Source organism: Alligator mississippiensis, chromosome 5 (genome assembly GCF_030867095.1).
Source record: "Alligator mississippiensis isolate rAllMis1 chromosome 5, rAllMis1, whole genome shotgun sequence".
Lineage (NCBI taxonomy): Eukaryota > Metazoa > Chordata > Crocodylia > Alligatoridae > Alligator > Alligator mississippiensis.
The window spans coordinates 49,761,380-49,787,206 of record NC_081828.1 but is presented as its reverse complement, the minus strand read 5'-3'; the positions used below and the strand labels follow the sequence as shown (position 1 = coordinate 49,787,206).

The following is a 25,827-nucleotide window of genomic DNA, read 5'->3' as shown; positions in this document are numbered from 1 at the left end:
AGTCACTGGATAGGATCTGCGGAGCTGGAGGGCTTTACTTATGTCTTTGTCCATGTTGGCATCAGGGCTGGAGAACAAGGAGCTGTGCTAAGGCCAGACAGGTTCTCCTTGCCCTCCTTTCTCCAGTCCATAGCTGGGAACTATGCCCGTGCTGTTGCAACTTCTTCCAGCCCCTTACTCCTCAGCTGTGGCACGGGTGCAGCTTCAGTGAGGAGCTGTGCCGGGCTTAGGCGTTTTTAAACTATGTCTGTATTGCCACTTCTCTCCTCCTGCCCTCCTCCTTTGGCTGCAGCTAGGGCATAGCTTCCAGGCAGTGCAAAGCTGTGCTGGAACCAGGCAGCTTCCAGCTGTGCTTGTGCTGCTGTCAAGGAAGGGAGGAGAAGCAGGGAGAAATGGCAGCAGCGTGGAAGCAGTTTGAAGATGCCTGGTCCTGGTGAAACTCCCCACCCCTCTGGGGATGAAGGGGTGGAAGAAGCAGTGGCAGTGGAGCAGGTGCAGTTTCCAGCTGCCTGACCTCAGTGTGGGTATGGAGAAAGCCGCTGACACTGATGTGCCAGGAAAGCCACCCAGCCTGCATCAGGCAGAAGCCAGGTTCTGACCTTCAGCATGTTCTGGCAGCTTTGGGTTTCTCTGGATTTAAAATATTTGTGCCTATGTCACTTTTCCAATGAAAATGCAGTCCACCATTGCACAGGGAGGCTTTATTTTGACAAGTCAGTCTTATGTGCTCTTCTGGTGACTGACTGGTTACTAAGTGAGCTGTATTGCTAGTGGAATCAGTTGCTTCCCCCTTAGTCAAACAAAGCGCCACCCATTCTTTCTCATGATCCTTTGAAGGCTGGACAGTGGGAACACATGCAATTTTGGGGAATTAGGGTGGGGAGCTCTGTCTTCCTCCATCTCCAATGCAGAATATCCTGGAAATAATATCAGACAAGCCATAGTGGAAATGACCTGTTGATTTAATCATCCATGGTCTAGGACCTAATGAGTCTGGTCAAAAAAATCTCTCTGGAAATGTCCTAGAGGGCCAGCTTTTTGTTCTCCAACTCAAAACACCTCTAACAGGAAGAAGGATGAGTGAGTGGCACAGTGTAGGGTCAAAGATTTCTCCAGGGTAGTTGCCAACTGTTTCAGGCAGCAAGACACAGAAAATATCTCTTTACCTGTTTCTGTGTTTGAATGCATTTCCCCACTGAAGTTCTGAAATGTCTTGACAGGCCTACGACTATTTGTGGTCCCACTGGAAATGAAGAAATTGCTTCTTATCTGTATATCCCAGGGTTTCTTTGTTGCCTTCCTTTATGGATATCTAAGAAACAAGAGTGGTTCCTGAGAGTGAAGTATTTGGTGTTTTCCAGGAATTCATGGATCCTTAGTCAGCCTGTGGGAGGTGTATTCCTGGGAGTACATCTAGGATAGACCCAGCTTTCTGTCTTAGGGTAGCTTTTTTTTCTTGTGATGGAGATAATTTACAGATTGGAAGAATTACATTTGCTAAATTTCTCTTGATTTTACAATTCTATTTATTATTCCTTCTACTTTTTATTCTTTCTCTAGACAGGACAGCTCATTGACTCCCACAGTTTATTTCAGAGAGAAGAATTTGGAGTTTTGTGATAACGAATATGTTGGTTTAGTTCAGTTGAGCCATGATTTCTCTCTCTCTCTCTGCTTCTTGGCTGAGAAAGTGTCTGTCCTCAGATGCCAGGGTGAACTAAGACATCTGACCTCTCTTCAAATCCATAGGTTTGAGAGAGGTCAACTGTTCTTTTGTTTCTGAAGGCTGTAACAAAGGACAAAAGGTCAGGAAGACCCACAGTAGCTGGGCAGATTGCAGACTTCGTCCTGTGGCCAGAGCAGATGTCTGCATCCAAGATTGTTCCATGGCATCCTTTCAGAGACATGGCAACTTCCTGGGCTCAGAGGGTAGAAACACTGATTTCCTTAAGGCACCATTTGGTAATCTCGTGTCTTCTTAAACCAGTCGGAGCTGGCTTTGTCCTCATTTGCTGACAGTTGTTGGCTGCTGGATACTAAAGTAAGCTTCAGCCCATGAAATCTTTTGAGATGCATGCATGCATACATACATACATACATACATACATACATACATACTTTGGTTAGTCTGTAATGTGCAAATCTACCCTGGCTTCTGCTGGGAACTCCTAACTTAGTATAAGACAAGCCCCCTGCTTTAGCTTGCGGCTTGTGACATCTATTGGCAGCTTGTTGGTTGTGACTTCTACTGGCACTTGTGACATTTGCTGTTGGCGGCGTAGGAGAAGAAGGCTGTATGACAAGGGAAGATTACCTGTTGATAATTCTGTTTGTCGGGGTTCTCTCTTCTCCTGTCCTTTATCTTTCCTGCCTCTCCTCAGGATGTGTCACTTTGAGGCCTTTCCTTTCATCTTGCTTTCTCTTACTTTGCTCTGGAAGTCTCTAATTAGAAAGGAGATGAGTGAATTGGCACTTGTAGCCTAGACTCTGATTGAGAGATCATTTGCTTTTTGCTGTGATTTGTGTGTCTGGTTTGGATGGGAAGAAAGGTATACCACAAAGAGGTAGAGAAGAGTGATTTTTTTTCCCCAGGAGAGTTAAGCCAGGGGTAAATATGGCAGGTGGGCAGTGTGGATTGTGGTATTTGGCCAAGGCTGACTAATGCTGCAGATATCAGCAGCTGGGCCCAGTGAGGCAGGCAAGGGGGCTTTGGCATAAGAGCTGAGTGCAGCAGATGGGCTCAGCATGTGGTGCCTATGTCTGGCACTGAGGTGTAATGGACAGCATCTGCGCCAGCACTAGGCAAGACTGGCAGGCACAGCTCATGGCATTGGTACTAAGGCTAGATGAACTAGGCCTTTATCATTGGGACAGAACAGGTATCTCCAAGTTTGCACAGCAATTTTCCCAGTTTTCAGTGGCCCCCTGCATTGTGCTTCACAGGAGGCTTGCTAGGTGCAGGGTAGATTGCAGCGAAATGTGATACAGGAGGGGATGCAGGAGATGCTCTTTCATTGCTCAGCAAGAAGCATCTGGTTCTGGAAAGAATTCAGTCTTCTGGGCCAGGCAGCCCCATTCACTGGGGGAAGTGTCCCTTGGCTCTTACCTTTGTTAGCCCAGTCTCCCTTCCTCTGAGGATCTGAGGTTGGAGAAGGGCCAAGGACTTCTGCAATGCTACCTGAGCTTAGGGGCCATTTTAGCACATGAAAATATAGTTCACCATTAGCAGACTCTTTTAGAATTTATCTCCCAAGCCTCTCTTTGTAACTAGCCAGTCCTTTCTGTGGGCTCCCTCATCTCCCCAGGCACTTGCAAAATTCCCAGTTTTCAGTTTCAATAACCTACTGGGCACCAGTGAATATGTGTGTGTGTGTGTGTGTGTGTGTGTGTAGGCTCCTCCTCCCTGCTCCCTCTATCTCCTCCTGTTCCATCCCTCCCCCTCCTCCTCTTGCCTTTCTCTTTTCTTTCCTACTTGACTTCCTTTTTTCCTTTTGCATTGCCTTACTCTCTCATTCCCTCTGATCCAAACAGACACAGACACACACGCATCATCACAACTAAGATCTGCCAGCTTACAAACAACAGAGGAGCCAGAGACACGGGCATCTGGATGAAGTTACAAGGACAGTACTTCCTCTGCTTAAGTCCCTTTCTTTCCTTTCCATTTTTTTTAAATATCTGCTTCTCTCCATTCCCTGCTGCGTCTCTGAGCTTTAGGAGACTGAAGGACAGCCAGATAAAAGCTTCTCCATCTTTCAGATCCTTTCACCAAACTACTCATCTACCCTCTCTTCCCTCTCCCCAGTTCTCCTTTCAGATTTGCAGGCATCCCAGAGAGAAAGTATCTGCATTAGCATTTTTGATAAAGGGCTGGCTGGGAAGGGTAGCAAGAGGACAGAACAGAGAAGGGGGATGGGGAGAAGGAGCAAAGCAAAAAGCCAAGTTGCGGACAGTATAAGTGCCCAAATGGAAAGAGGGAAGAAAGGCAGAGGCCTGAGTAGGGCAGTAAAGCGATCTGATAGAGCTGCAAGCGCTGCTGGGACAGCTGAGCCATTAGGACACTGCCTAGCTTATTGAGCCCAACCTCACTTGAAGCTGGGGCCACCAAATGTTTTCTTTCTCTCCTTTCCCACTCTGAGCTCCCATGCATCCATTATTGTCCGAATTTCAGCCCTGGGTTTTTATACTCCCTCGGCTTGGGGCATGATTTCTGGGACAGAGTGAGCTTTACTATCTTGTGGTGGCCTATTGGTACAAAAGGCATATTGAGCCCAGTCCAAAATCTGCTTCTTTCCTTTTTTGTGTCGTTCTGACATCCTATTTAACAGAATTCACAGGCTCGTTGGAATTTGACATGGCTGCTCTGTGAGCGCTTCTGCTGTGCCCTCAAACTTGCGACCTCTAGGCTGTCAACCATGGACACCCTTGTGAAGTCCTATGGTTTGTATTTGAGCTGCATGACAAAGAAGGCTGGGGGGTGGGCTCTAGCCTGCAGTTCTTGTAGGGAACACCTTGGGGGCTTGGTGTGGGCAGACTTTCCTGTAAATAGTTCTGTAAGCAGGACACCTTTATGCCCTTTTCACCTGCAGGGGCAGATGGCAGTCTAGGCCTGGCAGGAGGGTACAGAGACTGCTCTCTGATTAGTTCCCCGTGACATAATGGGTGCCTATAAATGAGCCAGGAGGCTGTTCTGACATGCTGTAATTACAGTGTGTTGGAGCAGACTCAGGAATCGATCAATAATTGAAAGTAGATCTAGGAACTATCAGCCTGACCTCTATCCCGGGGAAGATCTTGGAAAAAAATTATCAGAGAGACCATTCTTGGCAAACTAGCTGATGGCAACATCCTGAGGGACAGCCAGCATGGGTTTATTGCGGGTAGGTCTTGCCTGACCAATCTCATCTCCTTCTATGACCAGGTGACCTATCACCTGGACAAGGGAGAACAGATTGACGTCATATATCTTGATTTCAAAAAAGCCTTCAATCTGGTGTCCCATGATCATCTCATGGAAAAATTGGCCAACTGTGGCCCCGGCTGCATCACAGTCCAGTAGCTGGGGAATTAGCTCCGAGGTCGGACCCAGAGAGTTGTAATAAACGGAAGTGAATCATTGTGGTGCGCTGTGACCAGTGGGGTCGCCCAAGGCTCTGTCCTTGGACCTATACTCTTTAACATCTTTATTAATGATGTGGACATTGGTATCAGAAGCAGACTGGCCAAGTTCTCCGATGACACCAAACTTTGGGGTAAAGCGTTCATGCCTGAGGATAGGCTGGTGATCCAGGCCGACCTAGACAAGCTCAGAAAATGGGCAGACGAAAACTTGATGGTGTTCAACACCGAAAAATGCAAGGTACTCCACCTTGGGGGGGAAAAAAAACCCGCAGCACGCTTATAGGCTCGGCAGTGATGTGGTTGCTAGCCCCACGGCCTAAAGGGACTTGAGGGTCATGACTGACCACAAGATGAATATGAGCCACCAATGCGATGTCGTAGCTGGTAAAGTGAGCAAAACTCTGGCTTGCATCCATAGATGCTTCTCAAGGAAATCCCAAGATGTCATCCTCCCCCTGTACTTGGTCTTGGTGAGGCCGCAGCTGGAGTACTGCATCCAATTCTGGGCTCCACAATTTAAAAAGGATGTCGAGAAACTTGAGAGAGTCTAGAGGAGAGCCATGCGCATGATCAGAGGGCAGGAGAATAGGCCCTGTGATGAGAGGCTAAGAGCCATGGGACTCTTCAGCCTGGAAAAGCGCAGGCTCAGGGGGACCTGGTGGCTGCCTACAAGTATATAAGGGGTGTACATCAGGATTTGGGGGAACGCCTGTTCACCAGAGCGCCCCAAGGGATGGCAAGGTCAAACGTTCACAAACTCTTCCAAGACCATTTCAGGCTGGACACAAGGAAGAACTTTTTACTGTCTGAGCCCCCAAGCCCTGGAACAGACTGCCACCAGAGGTGGTGCAAGCACCTATTTTGGACTCCTTTAAGAGACATTTGGACGTTTATCTTGCTGGGATCCTTTGACCCTAGCTGACTTCCTGCCCCTGGGGCAGGGGGCTGGACTCAATGATCTGCCGAGGTCCCTTCAATCCCTAATGTCTATGAAATCTATGAAATCGAGTCTGCTGGAGCATGGTAATTACCACGCTCCAGCCAGCCTTCATGTCTCATGTATCAGTGTTCCTATGCTTCAAAATGACAGTGGGAGCACTTGAACTAAAACTCGTCAAATGAGTTTAGTTCAAGTGCCCCTGCCACCATTTTGAAACATGGGGACACTGATACATGAGAAGCTGCAGTGCTTTAACTAGAGCAGCTCTTGGAGCCGATCTAGTTAAAGTGCCCCTCCACCCCCAAAGCACATGTCGAAGTGCCCAATTTACATCTTGGGTCCGTGTTGTCTTCAGGTTAAAGTTATAGTTTTGTAACTGTTTTGTAAGTGTGGCTAAGTGGCCTGAGAAGAAAGAGGGAGGCGCTGGAGGGACAAAAGATCTCAGGGGCGATCAGAGTAAAGTCTGAGTGTGGAAATGCAGCGTGTCAAAGCAAACTCGATTAATCAAGTCTGCTGGAGCATGGAAATTACCATGATCCAGCAGCCTCCTGTGTCATATGCATGAGCATCCCATGCTGAAAAATGGTGATGGGTGCATCAAGTGAGCTTTAAGTTCAGAGTGCCCCACCGCCATTTTTCAGTGCAGGGGACCCTGATACACGTGATGATCTGGCTCTTTTAATTAGCTCCCCCTGGACCTTCCACAGCAGATGTAAAAATGCCCGCCATTATGAGGTACTAAGAAAATGCATATTAGCATGTCTGTCTTAATGTGCATTAACTAAAGAGCAGGCCTGACAGTACGTGAATGCGGAGGCTGCTTTTACACGCTGCAATTACAGTGCATCAGAGCAGACTTGATTAATCGAGTCTGCTGGAGTGTGGCAAGAACTGTCCTCCAGCAGCCTCCCGCGTCTCGTGTAGTAGTGTCCTTCCACTTGAACATGGCAGTGGGGGCACGTGAACTAAAGCTTGTCCAAGAAGTTTTAGTTCAGGTGCCTCTGATGCCATTTTTAAGCACAGGAATGCTGATACATAAGATGCTGCAGTGCTTTAATTAAAGCAGCTCTTGGAGCTGCTCTAATTAAAGCACCACTCTCCCCCCACCCCCAGAGCACATGTAAAAGTTCCCACAGCTTTTAAGTGATGTTTAATGAGCATTAGTCTATTTTAATGTGCATTAACTAAATGATATAGGTTTTTTAGTGACACTTTAATGTGCATAGGCTAATGCTCATTAAAGCACGTGTGGGTAGCAGACTTACCTTTTCGGGGCTTGGATTGAGTCCCAGGCTCGAGGGCCTGCTGTTTGATTGGTGCCCACCAATTTGGAGGCAGCACAAGGGAAGCAATGCCCCGCCCTTTTCCAAAGGGATGGGGCAAGGAGCAGCTGGACCTGAATTGGAACTGCACCAACCAGGTCCGGAGAACTGTGGGGGTGGAGCCCCTGAAGAGTATAAAAGGCATGCTGGAGAGAGATGCTGAGGGACAGCGAAGAGAGAGGACCTCCAGAGATGGCCGTCCTCAGGACCCTGCTTGAGCTTCAGCGGTGCATGAATCAGCGCGTGGGGATCGGGCTCGAGGAGCTGCTCGAGGCGGCTTCAGCCTGCAAACCTGGCAAGCAGCTGGGCAGTCGGCGTGCAGATCAGCACAGAGAACTGGCCCTGGGAGCAGCTTGAGGCTGCTGGAGCCCTGCATGGCGTGCAGATTGGCACACAAAAAGCTGGCCCTGGGAGCAGCTTGTGGCTGTTCGGGCCTCACCTGTTGTGTGGGTCGGCACACAGAGAACTGCCTTGGAAGCAGCTCGCAGCTGCTCACGTAAGCCCCGGCCCTGTAGTGCAGCTCCACCTTTAACTAAAAATGCCCCGGTGCGCAGAGCAGGGCCTGGGAAAGGGGAGGACCCCCGGTGTGAGACCGGGGAGTCAGAGCCTGCAAGGGCTTGGCTCCCATGAGAGAGAGAGAGAGCAGAGCCCTGGGTGCCCAGTGCCAGGCGCCGGGCCCTCGAGGAGAGCCGAAGGCACCACTGGGGAGAGGCTTTCACGGGATCAGCCACCAGGGGACGAGCCTTTACTTCTCCAGAGAAGAAACGTGAGTTACTGCAGAAGCGGGCCCCTCAGGGGAGGCTGATACAGGTGACAAGGGTCTGCTGCCTCCAGCCTCCATTGTGGGAGGGGCGTGTCCACATCCCAGAGCCCAAAAGAGGAGGGGCTTCAGGGAAACCCCTCGGGGAGGTGCTGAGTGCACTCCCTATTCTGAGGTTGTGTTAAGGGCTATATAGCTAGGGGTATTCTTTAAGGGGGTTTATATGGTTTATGTGTTTTAGTGTCTCAATGAGTATATTGGTATTGTTATTCGTTAAGGTTTAAAGAAATATTATTGTTCATTGACTTGGGTTATATAGGTTAATATCCCTATGTGTTAATTGTGTTGTATGGGTTGTAAGTTATTTGGTTCAGATTTGGTATTGTATGTGAATGATGGAATATTATATATAGTATTGTATGTTAAGCCTTGTAAATATTTTGTTTTATATTAAGCGTCTGTATTTATTCTTGTAATAAATTGTACATAGTTAAGTACTTGGTTTTGGCCTAGCTCTATAGGGAGGGGAGGAAGCCACTTTAGTAACTGACCTCCGCTCAGCACCCTGCCTGACCACCACCACTGTCATGAGAGGCCAGGGCACACCCCCCCAGGTGTTCCTGGGCTACATGTAGATGGGCCCTTAGATCATAAGCTCTTTGCAGGGGAGTGTGTTTGTGTCTGGAACAATGCAGTCCTGATCCAGGATTGGGTCCCCTTATCTCTACTGTGAAGTAAGTAGCTACATAAACAGTAGTCCCTTTGCCCCCATTTTAGGCAAAAGGTAATGGCCACTGTCAGGACTAGCTACTACTTTTTCTTGAATGAAGAAAAAAAATGTCAAGAATTTTTGCTCTAAGGAGAATCAGATGTTAGGAAAATGTGTCCTGTTCCTGGACACCCTCTGGCTTGTGCAGAAAAAGAAGCGATTAAAAATTTCAGTATAATTTTCTGAAGTTATTCTGATACTTTTTGAAATTTCACTAACAAGTTTTGTTCCTGGAGCTTGCAACTGCCCACAGAGAGCAGTCACACGTGGCCACACGGTGTTCCAGTGTTCCCTGACTACCTGCAATAGATCCCGTATATCACGAAGGAGGGCGGTCTGCTACACTGAGCCCCTGAAGGGTTCCCAGCAAGAACGGCAAGCTAGAGCACAGCCTGCAGGGACGGGGGCTGTTGGACTGTTTGATTTTGCCCAGTGTTCTCCCTCACCTACCATTGCTTGGAACATATGACATGAACTGGCTTTTTATTAAATCAACTGCTTACAGAGCTTCGCTTCAGCTTTTACCAACCTGCAGCTTAACACTTCTAGACACTTTAAAGACTGATTCAGAGAGGCATACATTTTCACAGGGGATGGCCTAGCATAGGCTGTTGCCTATGTCAGTTTATGACTCTAAACCAGTTAGTAGTCTCTATGGGCATTTGCACATGTGGTCCCAACATGGTGCTGGGCACTTTTAATTAGCAAGCCAAGCTAATTAAAAGCACCCACGTGTCATGTGTATCAGCAGTGCAGCACGCCTCCTCACTGAGAAAATGGTGGCGGTGCGGTTTGAACTAAAGCACATTGAATGTATTTTAGTTCAGAGTGCACCACCACCGTTTTCTCGGCACAGAGGTGCGCTACATTGGTGATACACGTGACATGCGAGGCTGCCAGAGCGTGTCCATTTATATGCTCTAGCAGACTCAATTAATTGATTAATCGAGTTTGCTCTGATACACCGGATGAGCAGGCTCCCTGTGTGTGTGTAAGTGCCCTAAAGTACCACCCTGCCCTGCTCTCTGTCTGACTTCAGACTCAGAGTGCTAGTAGCTATTTCACTCTGCTCCTAGCCACATGAATGCAGACTGACTTCCTGGTGCCTTCTTTATATCCTTCTGTCCTGCAGCCCTGGGTTTTTTCTTCGTGGGGGCAGTTATAGGAGATTCTCCATTAGAAAAGACCACTGTCTTTACACTGAACACACTTTCCTCTCACTGGTGTTGTCCCTCCTCCCTTCTAGCCCTTTTCATCAGAGGAGGAAGAACTTGGGCTGGTAGAAAAAAGAAGAAACCTAGAAGTAAAGCAAAAAGGCAGAGATTTCTGGAGATAAAGCTGCTTTCTTCTAACAAGGGAACACTTGAAATGCTTATTTAGGGAAAAGAGTAGACTAGAGCACCAGGCATTGCCTGGGGTTTGGAGACCAGGGATTTTTCTTTTTTCCATCAGGTAATGAGTTTCAGATGTTTCAGGTAACCTTTGCTTTGGGCCATTGTTCTTTTAACGAGGTGTGAATGGCAGTCAGGGATGGGATAGCAGGGTGCACTGAAGACCATAATCAAAGTGGGTTGGTAGAGCTCTGGAAGTGGGTGCTTGTCCAGGGTCTGGCACACCATGTGTGGTGCGTGGCAGCTGTGTCAATCGCTTGCTTTTGCAAGTTTCATAGTCACACCTGAGTGTAAGAACTGATGGTAAAAGATGAGGGCTGTCATTTCTAGCACAGTTAATCCAGTTTGATCAGTCACCAAGCTGTTGCTGATCAGCTTCTCTTTCTTTTGTGAGCTGTAAAAACCAAGCAACTGAAATGCCTACTAAGAGCAACAAAAACAGAACAGCATGGAGCCTGCAGTGATCATGAAGAAGGGAAAGAGAAATAGTAAAAAGGAGAAGAAAGAGGGAGCAAAACAAAGCTGCAGAACAATGGGAGGCAAAAGACAATGTTTGAAAGACAGAGACATGTAGAGTGATGAAATCTCTGGTACTCAGCTCTGAAGCCAAACAAATACCAAACAAGCAAGATGCATGATGGAATAGTCTGTCTTATTCCTTAGGAGGGCTTCATTGAAGCAGGGACAGAAATGAAACACCTATTGCACAGACATATTTACATAGAAAACTTGGGATTGTCCTACTATCTGCTTCTTTAAGAGTGTTCCAAGATGAGTTGCTTCCATAGCAGCTTCCTGCTTCAGCACCATCATTTTATGCCTTTTTGCATCTAGGCAGGTGTTAGCCAAGGACTGACCAGGAAGTGTTTTGCTCTACAGGGTACTAGGTGAAGAGAAGGTGCTAACTGATGGAAATAAAGAATGGGGATGGCTTATTCATTGATTGATTCATTAGGGTTTGCATATTGAAAGAAGCCTAAGGGAGTTCAATGATCATATCCCATTCATGCTGGTGGGAGTTTGGCATCTCAGGTAGCATTCCTTTAAAAATCCCAATCCATGTATTCATTTATTTGAAGATATTACCTGCAACAAGGGATACTCAAACTTCTTTTCCTCCCCTCTCATTTACAGACCTCCTCTCCTTCCTTCCGCTGTCATAGAGGTATGTCCAGAAATTGCAGCACTTTGCCTAGTCAGAAAAGTAAGATGAAAAATGCTTTGTACCTCATCAGCACCGAGTTCAGGCAAATTAGTGCTGTGTTCCTCCTCACGGAAGGGTTTGATGGGCCTAGATACAGATGTTTCTTTGTACCCCTCCAGGCTGTTGGGCCTTTTTGGCTGTCCAGCGTTGGAAAGTCCGCATTGCAGATGCCCACTCCATGGATAAACAGAAGAATCCAGGCTTTAAGGCTGTCAATCCAGCATTTTCACAGCATTAAATTCACTCAAAATAAAGAGTGGCTCTTATAATGGTTTCCCAGCCAGTATTTCTATGGAACAATACCAGGCCTCGCCTTTTGTTCCCTCTCTGGTGCACTCCTGAGAAGGAATAATAAAGACCATCTGTGGGAATATTGACATCTTGTAGATGGTGAAGTATTCAGGGTACCAATGAGACATGCAGAATGCATTCCTTTAGTTCTAAAGCTAACCTTCCTTATTCAAGCCAATCTGATCTATGGGTTGAATGGAATCCTCCAGTTCTAGCACTCTTGATAAATATCCTATTGTGACCTGGTAAGGAAATTAGATGGAGGTGTATAATCCTGCAATCAGAATTTTTTTTTTGTTGCTGCTAAAAAGACCCAACAACTTCAGATTAGAAATTAAAGGCTTTGTACAATAGAGCTGAAATTGCCCCCAGAGAAATTCCTTGAGTTTTGTCTCCTGCAAAGCACTTATTTAGCATCTATCAGGGAAAACATTTCCCCATGTTTAGTGTTCTTAGTTGCATTCAAGGATAACATGATGAAGCAGATTGGAATTCTCAGTCCAGCTTCAAGCTCACTTCTCTCGGACGCGATTCCTAACTGAAGGGTATTGGAATAAGAGTGGGGATGCGAGGCTGGGAACCTGATCCAGAATCCATTGGAGGTGACTCCTGCTGCTTTCTCTAGTCCAGGGGTGTCAGACTTGCATCCTGTGAACCAGATCTGCCCTGCAGAGCCACCCTATATAGCTCTCTGAACTACTGGTGGGCCAGGAGATTGGGGTGGGGGGGCATGGGTAGCTCAGATGGGGCCTACTCCACTGTACGTGATCCATGGTGGTAGATGGGCAAGCAAGGGCTGTGCTGTTGCCTCACTGCAGTCACCGTTTGCCCCATAGGTCTGGCCCATGAGGAGCTGCGCAACCCAAATCCAGTTCAGGACATGGAATGAATTTGATACCCCTTCTCTAGTGTAAAAATCAGGTATACTGTGGTGGAGGTCATCATCATCAGAAAGTCTTGCTGCTCTGATGCTGCTTCTTCCCAGGTCTGGGGATGCTCTGCAGGTTCTCTGAAGGCTGGTCTGATTTGTAGGAGACAGATAGGTTGCTTTTCTGTCGCTGGAGGTGATCTGAGCTTCCTGTGTTTGGTGATCCAGGACGCCATCCACAATCCAAGTTCGCTTTGAATGGGTTAGCCAGTGACTCCACCTAGTCCAGCAGCACTGCAAGGGCAGATGCATCCTCATGCCATTAGTGGTTTGTCATCCCATTGAGTGCTTGACTGTCAAGCCATATAATCTATTAAAGCATCGTAGGAATTGGTATAAGGACTTAGACTGAGCCTGTGCTCTTGCCACAGGGTAGGATCCTTGGGAGACATTTCTTGTGTGCTTTGACCAGGCCATTTTACTGTCCAAAGGATTAGTTTTTCTTTCACTTCCCTTGAGAGACTATAGGAGGTTCAAAGACCCCACCGTCAAGAAGGCTTTCTTGTTATTAATCCATTTTTCCCTTTTTTCTGTCCTTAATTTAACTTCTCCTGCCAGCCTGAATAATTCTTCTGCATGTTTGTGTTTACACTTCCTCCTAATCTGTTTACTGCTATTATATCCTCCCTTACTGACATTTAGCCAAGATACATCTATCTAACTCTTTTTAATCTCGATTCCTAAATCCATGCGTTCAGTCCCTTATTATTATTTTTTTAGAGGTGCACCAATATATCGGGCGCATATCGGATTGGCACCAATAAAAGGAAAATTAACATTATCGGCTATCAGCTTTCTTTGACTGGTGTAGCCAATAATGTCACTGATAAATATAGTATGCATTGGTGATATGTAGGGGGTGCATGCGGGTGCACGTGCACCCCCCGAGATTGGCCATGCACCCCCTGGGAGCTCCAGCCATGAAACTGGAAGTGCTGGCAGAAATGCACTTCCGGTTTTGCTGCTGGCTCAGCAATAGTATGCCTCCTGGCTGGGGCCCCCGGATACCACGTGTATGTGCACAGCCACCATGTACGTGACCAGTAATGCAGCTGGGCAGCATGCAGAGCAGCACCCTGCAGGTAAGTCAGTGAAGAGGAAGAGGCTTGGGGAAGAGAAGGGGTATTGTGAGGCAGATCAAGGCCCCCACAGTGAGGGAGGGAGTGGGGCAGGGGCTGAGGCTGGGGGTGCTGCCCAGCCAGGGCAGTGAATGGGACCCTGGGGCTGGGGTGGGGAGCAGGACAGAGCCGTGGGTGGCTCATCCAGGGGGCACGGGATGTGTGGGGAGGGGGTTGGGTCCCTGCTGCTCCATGCACCCCTGCGGGAGGAATGGAGGGGACATGTGTGTGCCCCCCCCCCCCCCCCCCCCCCCCGATTTGTGCATGGAAAAGAGGCAGGCTGCCCACTGTGGGCTTGGGGTCAGGGGTGCAGCGCTAGCCTCTTACTGGTGGGGGGAGGGGGGGGAGGGGCTGAGCCAGGGCTGGGCTGGGCTCAGAGCAGGTGGGAGCGGGGCACAGGGTGGGTGTCAGGGGCACTGGGAGGGGTGGCTATGAGGGAGCTGAGGTGAATTTTGGGGTGGCTATAGCTCTCCCAACCCACCCCTAGCACTGCCCCTGCTCGGTGCACTCTGCTTTGCTGGCTTTATGTTGGGAGCCCCACACTGTGGGGTAGGCAGGGGTTGCGCAGCTGGCTTGGGGCTCCCAAGGGAAAGGGAGCAGAGCAAAATGCCCCATGCAGGGTCAGCACTGTGGTGGGGGAGGGGCTTGGAAGGGCTATAGCCACCCCAAAATTTGCCTTAACTCCCCCATAGTCACCCCTCCCAGCACCACTGCCATCACCTGCCCTATGTAGCTGAGCCCGCCCCGCTCCCACCCCTCCAAGCCCAGTCCCAGCCCAGCCCCGCAACTGGGAAGAGGCTGGCACTGCCCTGACCCCAAGCCCGAAGTGGGCAACCCATCTCCACCCTGTGCACAAATTCAGGGGGGCACATGCCCGCTCAGGCCTTCCTGGGGGTGTGCTGAGCAGCAGGGAGCTGCCCTTGCCCCCACCTCCTGTGCCCCCGGGACAAGTCCATGACTCTTTCCCACTCCCTGCTCCAGTCCCAGGGTCCCATTCACCCCCCACCCCAACCCTACTCCCTCCCTCCCTCACCGTGGGGGCCTTGATCTGCCCCCCACAATGCCCCTTCCCTCCCCCATGCCCCTTCATCCTACACAGCCTTACCTGCAGAGCTGCTCTGCACGCTGCCCAGCTCCATTCCTGTAAATCAGTGATTAGATCAGTATCGACCAATATGCTGGTTAATAATCAGCAATGGGTATTGGCCAAGAAAATCTTTATCAGTGCACCCCTTGTTTTTTTACTGCTGTTTTCTGAATTCTCTCCATCTTGTCAATATCTTTCTGTTGAGAAATGGACATAATATCCCAGGTGCAGTCAATTCAACAGCTGTAGGCTATCAAGTCCCTTGATATTGGTACCTTTGGGGTGTCTATATGCAATTTTTTGTGCAGAAAATTCAGGCATATTAAGCTGCTTCCAGGCACACATCTGAATGCGCACCTGCATTGGGAGCAAATTTGCTCCTGACAGGAGCAGTTCAGTCCAGGGCTGCTTCTGCCCCCCTGCCCTGCTCTGCTTCCAGGGTCCCCTGGGGCCAGCCCGCATCTGGCAGGGGGAACAGGGGTCAGACCTGGACTCCAGGGAGCAGGGAGGAGCTGTCCTGGAGTGGTGGACAGTTCCCAGCTGCATGGAGCTTGGGACTACAGCCCAGCTTGGCAGCGCTGTCTTTGGGCAATGCCCTGTTCCCAAGCAGGAGTGCCCTAATCTCTCTCTCTTCGCTTTGCTTGCAGGCAGTGGAAGAGGCCACAATTAATTTGCTGGATCAGTCAAATCAGTGTCTGGGGCTGTCTCTAGGTGAGCACCTTCCCCTTGAGGAGCCAGGGCTTGTGCAGTAGGCCGAGCTACCCCACCTCCCCAGCCTGACCTAGCTGCACACTCCTGGCCTGAGGGACTGCAGTGAGGCCTCGCTTCAGCAACTCCCAAGCCCTGTTTGTGATGATGCTGGTGTGATCTGAGCCTTAGGAGAGATGCACAGGGCTGGCAGATCCCTGCACGGCACAGCACAGCACAGCAAAGCACCCCCAGATGCCCTGTCCTCCTCTGTCAGCAGGGAGAAGTGGATCCCCCCAAGTCATGGTGCAGGTCCTGCCTTGCCTGGCACTGGCAGGAGCTGGGGTATGGGCTGGGGGATCCTGGCTCATTGCTGCTCTCCCTCGGCTGAGTTCCTTGAGAGGCAGAGCAACCTCGAGACACAGAGGATGGCGCTCACCGAGAGCTGGCCTCAGAGACTGGAGCAGGGTCCAAGGTTGCTGAGTGGGCAGATGCCTCCTTACCTTTCTTGATGATAGACTGATCCAGGAAGTTCATCCTGACCTCCTCCACCACCTGCAAGCAAAGTGAGGAGACAGAGCAAGGTGCTGCTGCTGCTCGGGCACTTTGCGTCACCCCAAGCCAGTGCTGTCAAGCTGGGCTGTGACCCTGAGCTCAGCATGGCCGGGAGCTGTCCCTCACTCCAGGACAGCTCCCCCCACTCCCTGGAGCTTGGCAGCTGTGGCCCCGTGCTGCCTGAGCTGACAAGGAGCAAATTGCTCCCAGCCAGTGTCTACATGTGCACTATGCCGCATTAAACTAATACGCCATTTTCTAGTACTTGTCTCTGTCAGCACCCGCAAATGGCATATTAGACTAATCTAATACACATTAAGTGCATGGTGACACTTTCCTTAAAGCGTCTCGTATAGACACGTCCTCTGTGAACACAGTTCTGAATTGCACAGGTTTGTGTGGTTTTTGACCAGTCTGCTCAGTTTATGTGGATAGCAGATTTGAATCGGCATTCTTCAGGTATATATCGTATGGATCCCACTGTAGAAGCACATGCATCCCCTGTCCACAAGGTTAAATTTTAGTTATCGCATCCCTTATGGGATGGCGCATGGGTCCTGTCTATCATCTCCTGCCTAGATCCTATAGGACTGAGAGCTTGGATTCTGAGTTTCTAGCCTGCTGTTTCTCTCCAGGCTTCTCTTCTAGATTAAGTTAGTAAATAAAACCTGCTTCACCATCCTTAATTCTTGATTTTTTTGGATATCCCATCTCTCTCCCCTTGCCCATAAAGAAAAAAAAATGGGCAGTGCACCTTGCACCTGTCACTGGAACAAGTGGCTTCCTGATGTTTGGCAGGAATGCGTACTCTTTATCATCTGTGAGCAGCTCTGGAGCCATTATGGGAGCTTCCTCTACCAAGGCACCACCGCAGTAGAAATGCCTGGTATTCAACCAAGCCAGCCACAGCAGGGCCAGTATCCTTTAAGATCTCACCCCAGATGCCCTGGTGCTATAAGGGACAGTCATCTCAAGTCTCCTGCAAGAGATCTCCCTGCCATAAGTCCAGAAAGAGGGGAGTTTGCTCTTCCTCTCTATCCAGACCACTGATAGTAAGTATATCCTTTGCCAGCACCCAGAGAACTGTGAACAGGGGAGGAACAGCAGCATACTTGGTCTGCACAAGGGTGGAGAGTCATCTGCATGGGGCTGCCATACCCACCTCTGCCCTGACTCAGGTTCAGGTCCACCCAGGTTCAGGATTGGTAGATGTGGCATTGCAGGAAAAATCAAAATTGAGGAAAAGTGCCCCTGCAGACCAGGACTCCAGAAGCCCACATCCCTTGGAGGCAAAGAGCCAAGCCATCTGCCTCATTGCAACTCCATGCAGCAAACTACAGGAATTCTCTGCAAAACAATATTTCCTGACTCAGAAGGGGAGGAGTTAGAGGGGCTTATATTGCCACTTTGACTAGGAGAGTAAGAGAGCATCAGGCTCTTGTTATTTGAACCCCTGTGCTGGATATTTTATAGGGACAATATGTTATTCATTGTTCATACCTTAAAATAGTCTCAGATTTTGATCTAAACCAGCTGATAAATCTATATATCTTCCACAAATCACCACACTTGGCTCTGCAAGAAAAAAAATTACTCACAGTAGAGGTACCCAGGATTTTGCTTCGTTATATTGACGAGACCAAACCATTTGGCTCAACCCCTTCTCTGTTTGTAGCCATAAATGAGCCATCTAAAGGTCAAGCCATCTCTTCACAAAGAATATTGAAATCAATAACGCAGTGTGTGCTGCTATGTTACTTCTTCTTGAACATCAAGGCTGTTTCTGCCAGAGCACAAATACTTTTGTGGTGTGCCTCTGAGCATCTGCTAGCCAGGAATTTTAATGAAACAGATTTATGCTCTAACTGGAACTTCTTCCTTTATTGCTTATGTGCTTTTTCCCCTCTTCGGAGAGTCCAGACATTTTGAAGAAGTGATACTGTGAGGGGTACATGGTGATGTAAGTTTTGGGGGGAATAGAGCTGTGCGTGTGGCAATTGATCCTTTTTTTCAGTTGACTGGGCAAAATTCAAAACAATCTATAAAGAAAAAATATATATTTTTGGTGGAGCTAAAATGTGAATTCTCAATTTTATGTCAAAATGAAAAGTCAAGCATATGCTTAAGGAAATATTGCTTTAGCTTTCTAGCTTGGGATTTTTTAAATTTAAAGTAAGTTTAACTATGAGATATTCTTGCAAAGTGAAACACTGAAAGATTTTGTTTTAGAAATATTGAAATGAAAAGATTTAATTTTCGGGGGGGGGTGGAGGGGGGGGGATTTTATGGGGGATTTTTTTACCCCAAACAATTGGAATTTGTCACACATTTCCAAAACATTTTGGTTGGCCCAAATCTATTTATTTTCATTAACAAGAAAATGTGTCATTTAAAATTTTGTTTTCCCTGTTCTATTTGGGCTAATGGGTGGGTAGCAAAAAATCTGGGACTATGCTGCTGTGCAACCATGATTGCAGAGCATGGTCTGTTAGTGGAGAGAAAGTTCTAAACGATTCCTCAAATGTGCTGGTGTTTTGCCTGCAGTACAGTAAAATGGAAGATGGCACAGAGAATGCCACTTGAGCCGCCCCCCGCCTCTTTTTAAACTGCTCAGTCATACAGGATAAAAAGACGTGCAATGAAATTAAAGTCTTTGTGGCTCCAGGCAGGCACAGGGGTTTGCCTCCTCAAAGCTGCTGGCAAGATCAGAAGAAGGTGTTCAGTTTAGGTCAGTGTTGGGATGGGATACAGACAGCAAAAGCCCAGCATAGGTAGGTGTCTTTCCTGGGAGCGCATGTCAATCAAGTCAAGTGAAGTCAGTTCCAAGGCCACTGTGACCATTGGGGCACCTTAGATGCTGTAACAACCCTCCTCTACTCTGCTAGCTTTGTGCACTCTGTCAACTGAAGCCCCATCCAGTGCTTGATACTGGTTCCCCAGCTCTTCTTGGATCTGCCTCTTTTTCTCTTTTCCTCCACAGCGCCCTGCATTATGGTGTTGGTCAATCAGTGTTCCACAGTGGTACAAGAAAACATTGTAGGGTGCTGATGTGCTCTGTTAAAGAGGAGCCCCCAGAGTGACTGCATTTCATTAACAAGGAAGTGACCTGTGGGTGTACAAAGAGTACACCTCAGACTATAATTGTGATCTTGAAGCCATCAGATGTGGATGTCACAGCTAGTATTCATAGCTGCACATGAGCTTGCACTCAGTCCCCTGAGGGCACTTTGACCTGTATTGCACAATACAATGCATAGGTTTTTATTTATGCATGTATTTATTTTCCATCTAGGCCTTGGCCATACACAATATTCCAGCGCGGATTTGACTTGGTACTGGGAGAGCAGCCTTCTGATAAGATATTTAGGTAAGTGTGTTTGGTTTTTTTAAGGGTCCCTAGCCAGATTCCCTGGGCCAGCATCAGTCTTGCATCCGACAATAGATCCCCTTCCTTGTTTCTGTGCAATCCTGTGATGCTGTGGAAGCATTAGAAGGAGAGAGTGGCTTGGCCAAATGTGAATAGCATTGTGGCCTGTTTTGACTGGACTGATGGATCTTCTTCAGCCACATCAAAGTTGCTTTGTTAAAAACACTAATGCACTGACTGAAGTGAGTTATTGTGGGGGTACCTTCATGTGTCTCCAGTTGAAGGCAGGCAGGGTGTGGTTTGGGGTAGAGCTGATTAGGTTTGCACATGAAGCTGTTCTGCTCATGCATTATTCGTTTTTTTACTGTCCTATCTGGACCCTGCCTTTGTAGCTCTGAAAAATTCCTGCTTCTGTTTCCCTAGTACATGGTTGCACAAGTGTTTTTTCTTGTGCTGAGGAATTCCTGCCTTTCAGGTTCCCTCCTGCTGGGTTCATTTCCACACACACTCCTCCAAGGTGGGTATCTCTCGTGCCTAGACCTCACTCGTTCCACAGCGGACACGGAAAACCACACCTTGAAGTCCTTTTTTTCTGTTTGGCCATTGCACAGGTGACACTCCTGTACAGGTCAGCCAGATGAAGATGGAATATTTCCCCAGAAAGCACTTCTGAGGTTGGCCCAAGGGGAAGAGGGGCCTGATTAGGGACCTCAGGAGTTGCCCTTAGCAAGGCATGGCCTCTGGAAGGCCTTGCTTTCTCCCCTTTTCCACTTCTTCCATACCTCCTTTTTAGAGGTATTTTCATTCACAATTCGCATGCATTAACAAGTGTGCACAAGAATGGGAGAGGAACAATAAGAAGTGGGGTGATGGGGAATAAAGAAAATAGCAGAGGATACCTGCTGGTACTGGATGAGGTAGCAGATCAGGGTTGTGAGCACTTGGAAGGGGCAGCAGTGGGTAGAAAAAAGGAGCCTGGGTTTTGCTTGTCTATATGCCACTGAATCCTTCTGTGAATCTGGACAAATCTCTTTCCTTCAACATGCCTCAGTTCCTCCATTGGCAAGAAGAGGATAGTAATAATATTGTAGGGCTCTGTAAAGCACCTGCAATGAAGAAAGCTAGGAAAACTATTGTAATTGTTCCCTTAATTGAACATGCTGCTCTTTTCCCACACTTTTGCCCCACTTTTCCTCCATTTCCATCCTTCTCCTACTCCCCCACCTTTTTACATGCATCTCTCCGGAAGGGAAAAACGGTTTATAAACACTGAGCCGGCGTCTAATGGCGAGCCTGCTACTTGGAATGGCTTCCTCAAAACCACTGTAGCAGCGATGGCACAAGGCAATTATCTCATATGCTTCCACTCCAGCAGAATCAGAGGTGCCAGAGACTGCTGGGACCTCATTAGCTGAGTATTTAGCTCCCCTAGGACCCAGCATGATGCCTCCTAGCTCCCTGAATATTCATTGATCCTGTGCATGTTGCTTTTTCTCAGTGTGCTGTCACATTGCTGGCTTGCTGCTGGGAGCAACGGGCGGGATGCGACAGTTTGCTTCCAGCATGGGAATGAGGGAGGTACTATATACACACAACTTGGGTCCACAAAGCATATGCCTGTCCACAAAGTATATGCCTCCAGTGCTGCATGATGTACTCCTGTCATCCTGTTGCACCCATTCTGGCATCAGGGGGCACTTTTGTAGAGCTTACTCTGTCCCCTACCAGTATATATAGGCTGCTCCCTTCCTGGTGGGATTCTCCAGCCTGTGGGAGTTTGGCTTTTATTCTGAGTGGGTCTCAGCATTTTCTCTGCTGTCTCATTACTCAGGTGGTCTGTCAAGTGCATCTAGGCTTGGCCTAGGTCTCTTCCTTTGGCCAGAGTCTGGGGAGCAAGTGGGTTTAGCCAGCAGGAATTGGCTAGCATGCCAGAGGGCAGGAAAATAGGTTATTCTTTAATATCACAATTTGATGCCACTGTGGAGAATTTTGGTCCAGGCATTCAGGGCCCATGGTCCTAGGGGACTTCAGTGCTCTTAAGTTTCTCACGTAGTGGGAAAAGAAACTATTACCAAAAAGAAGAACCCTCCCCACAGAGGACACACTGTTCACCCAAACCCATACAGGGAGCAGGCTCTGCAGAGACTGCCAGCTGAATGGGTGATGGACACTGGACTTCCCTCTTTTATTATGGGAGAGATCTGTCCAGGGTGGCAGGAAAAACTTGCAGTGCCAGCATTCTCCTTTGTTCTGGAAATCAGCAGAATTGTTAACAACAACATCCTATACCTGCTGTCTCTCCGAGGCAGAGCGTATGATTGTTCCTCTGGAACAGGATGATATGCCATCTCTGTAACTAGCTGAATGGCTCTTGGCCGGGACCCCTGACTGCTTCTGTGCAGTCATGTTGCCCTCTGCTGCGGAACATAGGAATTGCTAAACAGTAGGTTCCTACACCCCTGCTAAACAGTAGCACATTTTTACTCCAGGGTAGCGTTTTTGCCAGTGGTGGGCACCAGTTGCTTTTGAGTAAGAGCTCCTATGATGTCTAATCTTAGGATATCGTACCCCCATGAAGTGGTTCCTTCTGATATCTATCCGTGTAAGCATGGGTTAGGCCCTGAAGCAGGAGGAAGCTCTTGCAACAATAAAAGTCTCCTTTATTTTGTACTGAATCCAAGTAGCATCTGGGTGCTTGGGGTACGGAAAGAGGTGGAAAGAACAAAGAGACATGGTCCCGTGTGTACTGACATGCTCAATGTGTTGCTCACATGGGTCTGGTTTTTCTCATTCAGCGTTTGCGCCTGCCCACTGCTGCTCCCTTTTGTGTAGTCAGGGTGAATAGCTGGTCCTCCTGCAGCCCCTGTGCTCATATCCACCTAGGCTGGCTTTTATCTCACTGGCTCTAGGACACACTGAGCACAGAATGATTGAACACCTTTGAAATGAGTGAATAAATAAAAGAATAATCTCTCGCTGTTCCCTTAAGCTCCCTGCCAGAACACTGATGGATTGATTTATTTTGGGGCAGGGAGGCAGGGCTGCAGCTCCCCAGGCACACAGATGGGGCATCTCTCCATTCATAGTATCTGACAAAAGTTATTGCCTACAGAAGTTCATGCCTCTGAACCATTTAGTCACTCAGGTGCCACCCTGCCCTACCTTCTGCCTGTGTGAAATACAATAGGAGCCCCTGTCAGGATCAGGCTTCACTTGGCACAGTTTAGACAGCTGGCCTTGAAAGCTTGCAATCTAACTAGCTACATGAAGAATTGTTTAACCCCATTTTGTAGATGAGGAACTCTTAGAGAGACTGAGGCTGGGATTTCCAAAGGAAATAGTTACTGCCTTCAATAGTATTTGGAGTCTTCCATTGACTTACTTAGAGATCCCAGCCTCAGTGACTCATACAGGGTGTCAGTCCTTGGCAGACCTGGCAGCTGAACCTGCATTACCAGAGTCCTAGTCTAGCACATTGACTACAATGCACCATTTGTGTTCTCCTGCTCCTGTTCCTTCTCAAACTTTCTTCCCCTTTCCCTTTCTCTCCCCCCTCCCCGCCTCTTGTAGTTTGTAGGTGCTACAAACTCCATAATAAAGCAAAGAGCCTGTACCCTTTCACAATGTACCTAGCCTGCCTTGGGAGATAGAAAGCAAGATCTAAGGGACAGTGCATACGATGCATACTCCAAAGATCTGGGTTCAATTTCCAGCTCAGCCACCAACTTTCTGGATCTTCTTGGGCATATCACTTCATCTGTCTTATTTCCAAGTTCCCTACCCAGGAAATGGAAGCACTCACCTACCATGTGAAGCCATTGTGAGAGTAGATGCTTTATAACACTTCGGTAGATATCCAGGTTTTCCTTCCCATGCAGGTGCTGGGGTTAGAACTGTATCTGAAGCCTATCCAGCTGCTGCAATGAGCAGGCTTTAGCAGGAGTGTCAGTCAGTGTTTCCTGTCTTTGCATGCACTCACCTTCCTGCTCTGGTTGAATGTAGGAGGGAGTTGCTACACTTTTCTAGTCATTGGTTCTCACCCTGTTCTCTGTGTGCTGCTTGGCAGGTTCACCTACACCCTGGGGGAAGGGATGTGGCTGCCTCTGAGCAAGAGCTTTGTGATTCCACCTGCTGAGCTGGCCATCAACCCCTCTGCCAAATGCAAAACGGACATGACAGTGATGGAGGATGCGGTGGAGGTCAGGTGCGTATGTCCTTGAGCTGGAGGCAGCAGGAGCTAAGAGTGCCATAGTAATGTGGGGTGGAAGGTGGGGCTCAAATGGACAAGGCAGGATTTGGCACTGGAGGAACCATAGCATTGTTCTCCTCCAGTGCAGCTGCCTGTTCCATAAAGACATCTGGGATGTGGGCTGTGCCTTATAACTTATAGAAGTTGATGAGAGTTTCTCCACTTTTCTCAGGGGACTTTGCATAAGGGCTGTATTGTGTACGTCAGACCACCTTTTACATGCATGTTTCTTGGAGAGAGTTTAGTACCTTATTCAGATCGTGGTCTCCAGTGCCATGTTTGCTTACACACTAGAGCTAACCTTCCAAAGATAATTTTTTTGTTCCCTATTGGTTTTCACATTGTTCCAAATCTACCCCTTGGGTCTGTCTTGATTGTCAGCTCATAGGGGTTAAAGCTAGTCAGCTTAATAGGGTTTTTTTACAGTCTAGACTACAAGGGACTGAAACTTCTTGGGGTCGTGTTTCAACAGCGTTGAGTATTGCACTTGCAAATGCAAGCAATCGCACTTACAGTAATTTCTGTAATATGCATTATATATGTATGTGCCAGCAAATAGCAGAGGGGCCAGTTGCATATTGGGAGTGTAGCAGTCAAATTGGCACTTGCCATCAGTGTATTTTTGTACCAAAAATGGCCACGCAGCTGTGTATCACAGAAGGTGCAAATGTGTGCTATTGTATGTGTGAATGTGGCTTGTGGTGTCTGTACTCATTAGCACTTTATAACGAGTGGAATGAAACATACTATGTTCAAGGGCCCAGGTTCCTTAATATGTAGCTTTTCCTCTTCTTGCAGGGAAGAACTGATGACCTCCTCCTCCTTTGATAGCCTGGAGGTTCTCCTGGATTCATTCGGACCAGTTCGGGATTGCTCCAAGGACAATGGTGGCTGCAGCAAGAATTTCCGATGCATCTCAGACCGCAAATTGGACTCCACCGGTTGTGTGGTGCGTGTGTCCTATTCAGAAGCCAGTGCTTGTTTTGTTTGTCTTTTATGCAATAAGACAAGTAAGGGAAATTGCCAGAATACTTTGCAGAGAGGAGGGGAATGAAACCAAATCAATCCATCACTTTACACGGTACTGCTTTGCGGAGGGTTCTGAATAAGCAGACAAAGAGCCTGCATTACAGCTTTACTTCAGCTCTCCCAGCAGCATCTGACTCATACATCAGGTGCTTTTCCCTACTTCTTACAGTTCTCTAGGAGCCAGTACCAGGGGAGGTCTGAATCAGGCATTCTGCTAACACGATCATATTAACTAATATAAAGCTGTCTGAGGAGTACTGCCCCCTTCTAACTGCAGATATTCTTACACCTCAAAACAGGACAGTATAGATAGAAATGTCAGCCTGTTTCTAAGTCTTGGAACTTGGTTGGCTTCTTCATTTGCCTTGAGTCTAAGTTCAGAGCTGATGGAGGACCTGCTGGTAACCATCAATTTAATGCAGGGGTCGGCAACCCCTGGCACATGTGCCAGAACATGGCACTTTAAGCCATTTTTCTTGGCATGCCACAGTTGGCCCCAGCGCTGGGTAGGCTGCTGCTGCCCACCATAAAACCTGGTCAGAGCCTGGGCTGTTCGCAGGTGGCAAGCAGCCCCGGTTCCAACGTGGGCATCAGGGTCCTGCCCAAAGTCTGCGCTGCTTGCAGCAGGCAGCCACAGGACTGTAAGCAGCTGCACCAGGGTCCAGAGCCCCAGCTCAGCTCGTTGCCGGTGGTGGCTGCACACGTGCCTCAGGGAGCACAGTGGGGAAGGGACTAGGGCTGTGCTGCCACGACAAGCATTGGCCCCTTGAGGGTTCCTGCCATCTGCCCCGTCATGGTACCATCTTTCATGTTGAGGTTGCGGGTTTTTTTGGCACTTGGCCCCAGAACGTTGCCAACTTTGATTTAATAGCTGTTGGAGATGGTCCCTTGCTCAGTAGCACTGGCCTTGGGGGAATGGCTGTTGGGAGAATATATCACCAATCAACAGAGCTTGTAGAAAAGTGACTGGTACCTATTGCAGTGCATGTTACATCAATTTAGACCATCT

General features: G+C 48.3%; 1 protein-coding gene across 12 annotated transcripts in view; it reads left to right on the top strand.

Moving 5' to 3' along the window:
• The window catches only part of ASTN1 (astrotactin 1), a 260,656-nt gene that overhangs the window by 134,887 nt on the left and 99,942 nt on the right, over nt 1-25,827 (top strand). For all 12 annotated transcript variants that reach the window (XR_009462441.1, XM_059728333.1, XM_059728331.1 and 9 more), the window contains 3 exons: nt 19,466-19,540; nt 23,607-23,744; nt 24,588-24,738. Coding sequence is in view for 11 of the 12 variants with exons in the window: in XM_059728333.1 (XP_059584316.1) it covers nt 19,466-19,540; nt 23,607-23,744; nt 24,588-24,738 (364 nt within the window). In the remaining variant the exon portion in view is untranslated. The remainder of the gene's footprint in view (nt 1-19,465; nt 19,541-23,606; nt 23,745-24,587; nt 24,739-25,827) is intronic.